Below are 11,425 nucleotides of genomic sequence, written 5' to 3' on the forward strand. Positions count from 1 at the left end.
TTCGAGTCCTGCATCTACCAGCAGTAGGCCCTGCAAGCGGAAGATTCCCCTGCCGCTTTTTCTGCTGCTGCCGGGACTGAGGTCGCCCCTGCCGCTGACAAGGGATCGAGGTGAGTGGCCCCCTCCTCCTAAGCTTCCGTGCTTAGCTGCTGCCAAAAACCCAGGCACCTTTGTTAACATAGTTAAGTCTCTCTCTCTCAGAACTAGCCCATTTAGCTCCGGGTTCCTTAGCGCACCCGACGCACTTACACAGCATTTAAGAGCTTTGCACAACTGGAAGGTCACATCTTTATTTCTTATCGCAGGAACACAACTTCTGTAAACTTTATTTCTGTCAGAACCTGTCTCGCCAAGCCGTGGCTGGAAGAAGCTCTGGATACAGATCAGGGGCAGAGGGTTGTCAGGAGCGGCGCCCAGTCCACCCCGCGGAGGCGGTCGGCGTTAAGTCCAGCAGGCCCTCCCGCAGGGAGGCGCGCACGGCGGGCAGAGGCTTCGAGTCCTGCAGCGCGCACAGGTCCTCACAGCGCGAGAAGAGGTCGACCGCGCTGTCCAGGCGCAGCTTCACCGAGTGATCATGGCCCGAGCGCGGCCTCGGGGACGCTGGCTGCGGACACGATGCCCACACCCGCCTTGGGGCCACGGGTCGCCTCCCGGCCCCTCGGGCGCCCATCGCCCGGCGGCTGCGGCCCCGCAGCCTGCGCAGGACCGGCGACGCAGGGCCACGGGCCCCAGCTAGGCCGGCCCCTCGATGCCGCGCTGCCGCGCGGCCTCCCACCCACAACACCGGCCGTTGGCGCCGACCTCATTGGCCTCCGCGCCGCGGGCCAGTATATTAATTTTGTTTTTTGTGTTTTTGGTCACAATTTTTTACAACCATCTCCAGAACACTTCATTGTGCAAAACTGAAACTCTGTACCCATTAAACAACTATTTTTTCAGAATAATATTTGAAATTGCCTTTTAAAAAAATTGAAGTATAGTTAATTTACAACGTTGTGTTAGTTTCAAGTATAGTGGAGTGATTCAGTTTTATGTGTGAGTGTATGCATATATTCTTTTTCAGATTCTTTAAACAACTCTTCATTCTCTCCTTCGCTCAGGCCCTGGAAACCACCATTCTATTTTCTACCTCTAAGAATTTGGCTGTTCTAGATACCTTATGCAGGTGGAATTATATAGCATTTGTCTTTTTGCAACTGGCTGATTTCACTTAGCATAATGTCCTCAAGGTTCATCCATATTGTAGCATGTGTCAGAATTTCATTCCTTTTAAGGATGAATACTATTCTATTATATGTGTATACCACATTTTGTTCATTCATCTGTCAAGGGATACTTGGGTTGCTTACCCATTTTGGCTATTGTGAATAATGCTGCTACGAATATGGGTGTACAAATATCTCTTTGATATTTGCACCCTGCTTTCAATTCTTTTGGGTTTCCACAAAGAAGTGGAATTGCTGGATCATATAGTATTTCTATTTTTAATTTTTTGGGAAATTGCCATACCACAGCAAATGTACCATTTGGGTTTTTTGCTTTGTTTTGTTTTGTTTTGTTTGGCCACACAGTGTGGCATGCGGGATCTTAGTTCCCCGACCAAAGATTGAACCCGTGCCCCTACTTTGGGAGCACAGAGTCTTAACCACTGGACCGCCAAGGAAGTCTCAGTTTTCTGGGTTTTTTGGTAGTAGCCGTCCTAATGGGTATGAGATGGTATCTCATTGTGGTTTTGATTTGCATTTCCCTAATGATTAGTGATATTGAGCATCTTTTCATGTACTTTTTAGTCATCTGTATATCTTCTTTGGAGAGATGTCTATTGAAGTCCCTTGCTCTTTTTTTTTTTTTTTTTTTAGTATTTATTTATTTGGCTGCATCGGGTCTTAGTTGCAGCACGCGGGATCTTTTTTTTTTTTTTAGTTGCAGCATGCGAACTCTTATTTGCGGCATGTGGGATCCAGTTCCCTGACCAGGGATTGAACCTGGGCCCCCTACATTGGGAGCATGGAGTCTTAGCCACTGGACCACCAGGGAAGTCCCCCTTGCCCATTTTTTAATTGGGTTGTTTATTTTTTTGTTGCTGTCACATATTTTGTATGTTGACCTCTACTGGATATATGACCGCAAAATAGCTTTTTATAATTGATGTGTTTGAACCAGGATCCAACAGAGTCACACTATATTAGTATATTTTATTGTCTAATCTGGAGGAAATCCCTGTCCCTGTTTCTTTCCCTTGCCCTTGACTTGTGGCAGAATCCAAGTCCATTGTCATGTAGATTTGTAATTTTGTATTTTACCTTTGCTGCTGCCCTCCAAAATTTCCTGCTTTTGCCTTGGATAATTTCATCAGTGAATTTTCCCTTTAGGAAAAAGAATTTCTCTATCAAAAGTTCCTAGGGGATTAAAACAAAAATGAGAAGAGGAAGCTTTCTCGGTATCTGGGAACCTACCTTTGGGGAGGTGGGCACTGGAGGAAGGTGAGAGGGGTGTGAGGATTAGATGGGATTGAGCTGAGCGCATTCAGGTCACCATCTTGACCTGAGAGAACAGGGGCTTTCCCCATGACGTGACTGGTGTTGCCCAGAGAGCCCTCTCCATGACCAGGAGCAGACCCAAAGACGGTCCCCCCAGCCATGGGGGCACAAGGCAGATCCCATGGGCCCTGCTGGGACCACACTGAGGCTTTGTTCCCAAGGGGACACTGGAGAGGAAGGTCTGGCCTCAGGGGGACTTTCTAGGAGTCCTGAGTGTACAGAGGCAAGGCTGGGAAGCCTCCAGCATCCAGGAGGCTCAGGAGCCAGGACATGGTAATAGAGAGACCAGTGAGAGAAAAGCTGTAGTCGCTGAAAATATCTGGGCACTCTAAAAGGTCACCAGAGTTATCTCTGGGATTAGGATTATGGGTATTTTTTTCTTCATATTTTCTAATTTTTCTCAAGTGAACAGTAAAAATGTTGTGCATTCTATTTAAAAATAGGTCGATCCTTTCAGGATTAACACAGATATGCCCAAGGATGGCCATTACTGGTAACAACTGCATTCTCCGGAGATCTGTGATCTGGAGTGGGGACTCTCCAGACTCTCCTTGGAGCCTAGGAGAGCAGCCCCTCCCGCTGGCCGGGCCAGGACCCAGGAGTGTAGCACAATCCCCAGAAGACCAAGCTTGGCAGAGGCAAGCAGTGTCCCCAGCGTCGGTAGCTGAGCTGCTGTTTCCAGTTCTGCCTGCAGCCCTGGTGAGGATTGGACCCTGTGAGGAGGAGGCCCAGCCTTAAGGAAGTTCCTGGCAAACCCACTGGAACCTACCCAAGGGCCCAGTTTCGTGTACCCAGGAGAGCGTTATCCCAAGTAACTGCTTCCAAACTCCTTCCAGACACAAATGAAACCTGCTACTCCCAAAGTAGAGAACTCTTTATTATAAACCTAGGATACAGAAAGGGAAGTTATAAACAGAGGCATTTCTCAGCTCTCTTTGAAATTCTCACAATGAATACAAACAGGTGTGAAAGATACTTTTTTTTTTTTTAAGTTGTTAATTTTTTTTTGTCTTTATTGAGTTTGTTACAATATTGCTTCTGTTTCATGTTTTGGTTTTTTGGCCCTGAGGCATGTGGGATCTTAGCTCTCCCCCACCAGGTATCGAACCCACACCCCCTGCACTGGAAGGCGAAGTCTTAACCACTGAGTGCCAGGGAAGTCCCTGAAAGATACTTTCTTGAAAGAGTTTTAAAATACTTCCCAGTATCAAAGTGGGGATAGGTACCTAGTAGCTAAGTGCTTCATCAAGATCATGCAGAGAGGGGCCTCCAGTCCCTCTTGAGACCCTGAGGGAAGGTACTTGGTTTGCCCCAGCCCTTGCTGGAAGTGGAGCAGAGAAGGCATACATTTGCTATTAGATTTAGGGTCCCGGGTCCTATCCTGGCACAGAGACCTGAGACCATGACATTTTCTCCTTGAAGGAGAGCTTAAGGGAAACCAACGTACAAATCCCCCAAGGAGGGAAAAACAGCTGTCACAGCTAACTTGCTCTGTGAGTTCAAGCAGCTCTTTCCTTGCTCTGTGCTTCACTGAAGGCATAAATGCTGGCATAATGGGTCCTTTCCAGAGTCTGGTTCCAATGAAGAGGGAAACAGAAAAAGAATACAAGATTGTCCCATCTTAGTCCAGGGTTAGGCCCCCTCTCTGGTGGGACTGTCCCACCCAGCTGTTCCTGGCAGCTGTATCCAGGGAAATGTGTGCATGAAGATGCCTGTACGTGTCTGCATGAGGGTGCCTGTGCACGTATATATGTGTCTCTGTGTGTGAGCTTGTATGTGTCCATGTGCCTACAAGCTTTGGGGCAAGAGGCTCTTGTGTGGTCACTGTTTGTAAACTAGTCCAAGCAAATAACTTTGTAAGGCAATTAAGTGCAGAAGATTGGTGGGAAAGTTCTCTGTGGGTGGCCCAGGGAGGAAGGCTTCCTGCTCACACCACCATGGTGACCTAGCTCCAGAACCCAAACTTGATGGAGATGCCAGAAGACGGGATCCCATCTCATGCAGGGCAGAGCTGAGAGCAGGACCACAGGCAACCCATAGGTGGAAGTGAAAAGCAGCCCCAGACGCTCAGGCCAGTCTCTTGGGGACTTATCACAGGGAAGGTGTGCAGAGGCTGGGAGGAGTCAAAGAGGCAGATGAGAGGTGGACCCTTGGGGAATCAGGCTCAATGTAGGACCTCCCTATGCTGGGCCAGCCTGCTTCCCCATCTGTCCCCTGGGGCAGGAGGAAGTGGGATGTGAGGTGGGGCAACAGGGCCCCAAAGCATCCGTAGGCACCATTGTGGAAGCAGCTGCCCCAGCAGTGCCATGGTCCCAGCAGTGGCCAGCACGTTGCCCAGGCAGCTAGCTCTCTCTCAGCCAAGATTTGTCTCCTGTCCCCAGGAGACTCAGAACAGTGCTTCACCATTTCCCACAATCATTAGAACACAGCTACTGCCTGTTCCCCTCACCCTACTTAGTTCTCAGGTGGAGAAACTGAGGCCTAAGATGTGTGGATGGGTCAGAGCTGGCTCTTCTGGTCTTCCTCTTAGTCCCAGCTGGCTCTGGTTTTTACTGTCCTGGCTGATAACAGCAAGTGGGCGTGCCACTTGCAGCCACATGTTCTATGCAGGACATGAGATGTGACGTCCAGATATGTACAATGGCTGCAGCTGTGTCTGTGGAGTTGGCATGTCCAGGAATCAAGAGGCCAGTGGAGCACAGAATCCCCGTACAACTGCAGGTGGAGGCAGGGGTAGAAGTACACGTACAGGCAGACAGATGCACACACTCCCAGGGACTCAGGGCAGTTCAGGGCAGGGACAGGGCCTTGGCGAGGCGAGTCCAGAACCAGGACTTGGTGCAGGGGTTGGTGTAGTCGCAGACAGTGATGAACCGCAGGATGCTGGGGAACTCTTTCTTCATTGACTTGTACTTGATGGGGATCAGTCGCTTCTGATGGGCACCTGCAAGCCAAAGGGTACAGAGCTGGCACCAGGCGCTCACAGTGGGGTGGGACCAATCCTCAGTCCAGGGGTTAACAACATCCCTCTCCCAACTAAGCACCCCTGGTACATATTCACCCACACAAAGGGCACTCATGTGCATGCACACTTATGTGCAGAGACCTGCCCAAGTTCCTTGATGCTCTATCCGTGGCCCTTGGTGAGGGAAGGCTGGCATCTTGAGGCCCCGCCCACTTCTCTGTGGCAAGGGCAGGGCTGAGCTTACCTGGAGAGAGGCTGAGTGCAAACTTAGTCTGGAAGTCACATTCCTTGCTTTGCAAGTAATCATCAGAGACAACCACCACCATCCGACGGCACCTAAGGGAGAGCGGGCAGGCTGTAGACACTGAGGTGACCTAGTTCAGCATATCCCCAGGGGACAGCCTTGGGAGGAGCCCACTGTGCCCAGGCTAGACAGGGTCCAAGTGGGAGGATCCCAGCATTGGGATCCCTGGCAGGGCTTTGTACACCCACCCACTTGCCCCCTGGCCAGCTAGCCAACCTCTTTTCAATGAGTTCACTGGCGATGGACCAGACGCAGGTGCCAGGCAGGACGTCGCGGTCAGACACACACAACTTCAGCCGATGGTTTGTCTGTTCCAGCTCCCGGATCATCTCCTGTACAAACTGGATATCGCTGGGGCAGTAGCAGATGAAGGCGTCAAAACGCTCAGGCATTTGCCCTGGGTGCAGAGCACAAGGGTGATGGTCAGAGCCCTACAGGAAGGCTGGGGAGGAGCCCAGCCAGGTGCCCCCAGCCTAAGCGACCGTGATCCTGGCCCCTACACAATCCTGAGATGACATTACTCAGAGAAAGTGCCTTTCCCAGGAGCGGAAAGATGAGCACCTCCTTACCACCCCAGGCCAAACCCTAAATTGACCATGAGATAGACACATCATTTCATGAAAATCTCATACCAAAACCAGACGTAGAACTTTATTATTCCCATTTCTTAGGAAATTGAAGCTCAGAGAGATTAAGTGACTTGCCCAAGGTGCCACAGTCCATCTGCTTTCAACATCCATGCTTTCAACACCACAATGTCCTATGGCCCAGGGGGGCAGTACTGGGCCCTTACCCAGGGGGTCATCGCAAATGGTGATGCCCGCTGGATCTCTCGTCCGAGGGATGCTGCTGTCTACAGAGTCCACCTGTAAAGGCTTCTCAGATGCCTCCTGCTGCTGCTTCAGAATATACTTTTGGCAATCCTCCTCTGTGGGGAAGAGACAAGGTGTGGCCAGCTCCCAGCAGGTATCCCACGCCTCTACCCACGGTCAGGATCCAGCCCCTGTCCCACCTCCCTGGCTGTGTTGTCCTCCAGGGCTTCTCTAGCCCAGTGGTGCCATCACAGTTCAACAGCTGTGAAAAGATGACCTTCCACCTGGCTCTGGCCATCCTAAAGGGATGTCAGTGGTGTTCTGGCCATGAGGGAAGCCATCAAGGTCAGGCTTGTGTCTCTATCCCATTGCTTTCCCCGCCCCCGCCCCCCCTCCAGCTCCAGGCTCCTGAGAATAGAACCCAAGGTATGCTTCTTCTAGGATCCACAGCTGATGTCAGCAGGGCATGGAAGAAGAGCTCAGGAGACCTGGTGATTATGTGCAGCGAGGGCAGCAGCCCCAACCAACTGGGCCACTGTCCCCATGCCTGTGCAGGTATGTGTCAGCAAGTGGCAGGAAGGGGTGCATTTTCCAGGGACCTGAAGTTTCCAAAGACTGTCAGCTTTCAGTCCCTTACCTGCCTGTTGCTCTACATACTTGAAGCAGTCCCAAGCCCCCCACAGAGGACCCCTATTCTGACTCCTGGTCCTATGTGAATGCCTTTGTCTAAGCTGTTTCCTTGTGCCTTTCCCGGCCTTCGCCTTCTTTCTCTAGTCCCTATCATCCCACGTATTGAAAGAGGGAACTGGTCTTGCACGTTTCCCCCTTTTCAGGCTGCCTCCAGTGTCCCCCTTGCCACCCCAAAACTACTCCCCCCCTCCCCGGCTCTCCCCGCCTCCAAGATAGGAAAGGTGGGACAGATGCTGAGGCCAGTTATGGTCAGCCCCTTCATCCCCACCCCCACCTCGGATATGAGGCCCGGAAGGGGGCGCTCACCGATGCTGGGTCCCAGTTCCATCAGCAAGTCGTCGCGGCCCAGCTTGCCGAGCAGCTCGAGCAGGCGGCCCACAGAGGCGCCGGGTCGTCCCTGCCAGTCGTCCAGCAGGCTGCCCGTGGGGTCGGCATGCGTCTCCAGCCGCCGGATCTCCAAGTACTCGAAGCCCATCTCCTCCGCCAGCGCGGTCCAGTCGGCCGCCACATGCGCCCGCAAGTTTAGGAAGAGCGACAGGCGGCGCCGCACTCGCACGTTGAGCGCTGCCAGGGGCAGGGAGGACAGGGAAGGGGTGGGGGGCGCGGAGCCCGCATCCGACCCTCCTTCAGCCATGGCGGGCCGTCATGCAGAGGCGCGTCGTGGGTCTGCGCTTCCTCCTAACCCTACCGCCACCCCGCCCAACTGCCCCGCCCCGCCGGTTTCTCTTTCGAAGCGACGCCCCGCCCTACAATCTGGAGCCCCAGTAGATGTGCGGAAGTGGGGGGCGCCCCACCCCTGCCCTCGGGATCTCAGGGGACTGGGAGTGTGGGGACCGGGAACCTACCTTTTAAGGTCTAAGGAGCTCCATCTATCTGTCCAGGAGGGTCTGGTGCGGCAGTGGGACGATGACCTTCCTTCCGGTGTTATAGGAAAGAGGTGACTTGCTCTTTGGCATCTGGTGGACTTACAACCTTTCCATTAGGGATCTGAGGGGTTCATACGGTCCTGCCCTCAGGGATGGCGGGGAAGGGGCAAGGGGGCAGGCATCGGCTCTACCTCCCTCCACCCCCCCTCCCCAATTCTGGTAGAGCACACAATCCTGCCCTTAGGAGTATGGGGAATCCCTGGCTGTACACCCAGAGTTGGAGGTGGAAAAGGGCATATTGCCTTCTGGAGCCAGAGGCATGCCACGGCCCTGCCCTTGAAAAGTGGGGGGCACGACCCCACCCTCCGTGTTTGAGGGTAACAGGACACCCTGGCCTTCCTGTCTGAGAGAAACCCAGCACTACCCTCTGGGGTCTAGGGAAAACATTGCCATTGGGAGTCAAGCGGGCACCTGGCCTTGCTTTTTAGGGGGCAGGGGACATCGTCCTGACCTGGGGAGCTTTGGTTCATTCACTCATTCAGTAGGTATTTATTGATCACCTATTAAGTGTCAAGTATGTTGCAGGCATCCTGGATACAGAGTCCTTCTCTGACTTGGCGGAAACCCCAGCCTAGCGGGGGAGGTGGGCACTAATCAAATTATCCCAAATGACTGTAAAATTGGTTTTAAAAAAAAAAAAGTATGATACTCTTTCTCCAGATAGGGGGCTTGTCACATCTCCGGCACATTTGTACAATCCGTTCTCCTGCCACCCCAGAATCCCAAATTCCCTCAGTCTTCTCGAAAGACTTCCCAGGAGAGCCCAAGCGCGTCGGGGTAGGCTCTGGGGCATCTCAGAATTATTTAGGTCCCCCAGCTTGTGGGAGACAGCAGAGAAGCCTAGGCAGAGGGAAGAGGAATTATAGTCGCTGGTCCCTCTTTCCCGGCAAGAAGCTGTAGGCGGCGCTCCTGACGAACCTGCCTTCTGTTTGGTGGCGGGCAGCGGGCAGAGTTGTAGGGAAAGGGACCCCTGGCAATGGTGAAATTTGCTTCAAGATACCAATGGGGCTCTTGGAGACCCGCCTCGGGTTTGGCAGTAGGCGGGGCTGCAAGCGGAAATGTTTCCTGTCTGTATTTCTAGGCGGGGCTTCAGAAAAGCCCACCTCCTGGGAGGCAGCCGCCTGAGGCTACTGTAGGCGGGGCTTTGAGGAAAGACCCTCTTGGGTTCAACTTTAGGAGGTTCCGTTTGCGGCTAGGGGCGGGACCTCAGGCAGACTCGCCTTCTGGTTGTCTGAGGCAGGGAGGTGGGCGGGACCTTAGAAGGAAGGGCCAGTCAGACCCGCAGGGTTGTGGGCGGGGCTTAGGATAGAGGAAGCGGGTGGTCAGAGGTACGGTTCCGCGCCTGCGCGGGCGATGGTCTGTCGATTGCTCTCTTCTTCTAGCTGGTTGGGGCTTTACTCTGCCGAGCTACGAGATGCGAAGACTGCAGGTGGTGCTGGGTCACCTGAACCGCCAGCCCGCTTCGGGTCCGGAGCCGGCGCCGCGGGCCGCGCCATGTTGGAGCAGCGCTCCGCAGAAGTCGGCGGAGGATGTAGTGGTGGTGCACGGGCGGCGCACGGCTATTGGCCGATCGGGCCGCGGCGGCTTCAAGGTGAGGCCCCTGGGCTCGGGCGCCGCGTGTGAGATGGCGGCCCGGGGCGGGCTGGGGTCTGGCTCCTCTGTTCGATAACCCTCGGCGTCGGCGGTGGCTCCGCGCCCGAGTTGTGACCGCTCTGTCCCTCTGGGGTGGGGCTGGGGGAGCTGGGATCTTGGGAACCCCGAGCACCGCCGCCAGCCGCGCGCTTCCCGCTGCAGGACACCACCCCCGACGAGCTTCTCTCCGCCGTCATGACCGCGGTTCTCCAGGACGTCAAGCTGAGCCCGGCCCAGCTGGGAGATATTTGCGTGGGTGAGTGCACTACCCGGACCCTGCGCTCGGTTCTCGCCTTCCCATTACGCCGAAGCCCTCCTCAAACACCAGGCACTTTCCAGGTGTTTTCCCTGAGGGGAATGGCGATAGACTTCACGCAGCTGACTGTAATCGTCCCTTTCGGGCTATAGACTCCACCGCCCCACCCCCGCCTCCAGGCATTTTCTGTGCCCGCTCCAAGCACATTCTGCGTACTAAGTATGATGGAAAGCAGGGATCTCAAGTGAGACATTTCAACGCCAGGGTCTTGGCGCAGGAGTTTGAGAACACCCTAAGAGACAGGAGGCTAGGGTTCTGTACCCATCCTTACGTACTATCTATGCCAGGGTAGAACAGAGGGAGTTTGGAGCATCAAAACCCATCTAGTCGAGCCCCGCATTTACAGATGGAGAAACTGAGGCAGATGGAGAAAACTGAGGCCTGGGGAATTTGCAGCAGAGCTTGGACCTGAATCCAGGACCTCTTGACCTTCAGTCCAACCCTTTTCCCCCAACTCTGCTCCTCTAGCCTGGAAACATAACATTATATGGTAAGAGTCACGTCACATAAGTGTCAGCCCTAGATGGGGGATCACTGTTCCACCCCTGGAGTGCCAGCAGGGCTTGGTGGAGGACACTCAGGGCAAGGTGTGCATTTCAAAAACACTTTCCTAACTGACAGAACTACTTCTTCAGACTTCAAAATTTGCACTACATTCTTCTTTCCATGTTAACTTTTAAAGGCAGGCGACCTCCCCAGTGTGTGCTGATTTGGAAAAGCAGGTTGCATGGGCAAGGGAGCTTGGGCCTCTCAGGGACTGGATCTAGTGTATGGCCAGGACAAGCTGCTGTATAGCTGGCTGCCCCTGCTCCAGACCTTGAAATTCCACTGTTTCTGAAGGAAGATCTGGAATGCCCCCCTCTTGGTAATCACAGCTGTACCTTAGTGCCTGGCACTGAATAAAGGTTTGTTGTCCACAGGAAATGTGCTTCAGCCTGGGGCCGGAGCATTAATGGCCCGAATTGCCCAGTTTCTGAGGTAAACTTTTCCAGTTCTTGCTCTGGGTTGGCTATTCACGCTCTTGCTTGGGCTCAGGTCCCAGAGAACTCAGCCTGTTGGGGGGAGAAGATCAGGATTGGACACCAGACCTGGACACAGCCAGGGTCCTCAGCACCCTGCTTTTCTGGATGCTGCCTTTCCCCTACTTTGAAGGGAGGGTGTGTTTCCCAGCGCTGAGCCAGGACAGACGGCCTTTGGGACTGGAGCAAAAAGTTCTTTGTGGCCTGATTTTTCTTAAGCC

The 11,425-nt window shown here is 53.7% G+C and overlaps 2 protein-coding genes across 3 annotated transcripts; one reads left to right on the top strand and one right to left on the bottom strand.

The window, feature by feature from the left end:
- Nucleotides 1-3,414: 3,414 nt before the first annotated feature.
- MYD88 (MYD88 innate immune signal transduction adaptor) lies at nucleotides 3,415-7,995 on the bottom strand. 2 transcript variants are annotated; one of them, XM_007127780.4, is made up of 5 exons: nucleotides 7,618-7,993; nucleotides 6,603-6,737; nucleotides 6,026-6,206; nucleotides 5,750-5,841; nucleotides 3,415-5,484 (listed from the first exon to the last, which is right to left on the bottom strand). In XM_007127780.4, the coding sequence occupies exons 1-5, from the start codon at nucleotides 7,943-7,945 to the stop codon at nucleotides 5,330-5,332; spliced, it is 891 nt and encodes a 296-aa protein (XP_007127842.1). In that variant the 5' UTR covers nucleotides 7,946-7,993; the 3' UTR covers nucleotides 3,415-5,329. The 2 variants fall into 2 exon arrangements, with proteins under 2 accessions (XP_007127842.1, XP_028342351.1); XM_028486550.2 differs by having other exon boundaries at nucleotides 5,321-5,484; nucleotides 6,045-6,206; nucleotides 7,618-7,995.
- A 1,558-nt stretch (nucleotides 7,996-9,553) lies between these two features.
- LOC114485323 (3-ketoacyl-CoA thiolase, peroxisomal-like) lies at nucleotides 9,554-11,163 on the top strand (the record flags this gene model as incomplete). The annotated part of the gene is made up of 3 exons (XM_028486549.1): nucleotides 9,554-9,828; nucleotides 10,032-10,125; nucleotides 11,106-11,163. Coding segments are annotated over exons 1-3 (329 nt in total), but the record flags the coding sequence as incomplete, so codon positions are not given.
- Nucleotides 11,164-11,425: the final 262 nt, after the last annotated feature.

The sequence above is a fragment of the Physeter macrocephalus genome, unplaced genomic scaffold (genome assembly GCF_002837175.3).
Source record: "Physeter macrocephalus isolate SW-GA unplaced genomic scaffold, ASM283717v5 random_1490, whole genome shotgun sequence".
Lineage (NCBI taxonomy): Eukaryota > Metazoa > Chordata > Mammalia > Artiodactyla > Physeteridae > Physeter > Physeter macrocephalus.

Excerpts from the sequence above, each read along its gene's own strand:
- MYD88 (XM_007127780.4), bottom strand. The coding sequence starts at position 7,945 with ATGGCTGAAGGAGGGTCGGATGCGGGCTCCGCGCCCCCCACCCCTTCC. Across the intron at positions 6,207-6,602 it reads CATTTGCGATGACCCCCTGG|GGCAAATGCCTGAGCGTTTT; the intron begins GTAAGGGCCCAG and ends CTCTGCACCCAG. Across the intron at positions 5,842-6,025 it reads AGTGAACTCATTGAAAAGAG|GTGCCGTCGGATGGTGGTGG; the intron begins GTTGGCTAGCTG and ends GCTCTCCCTTAG.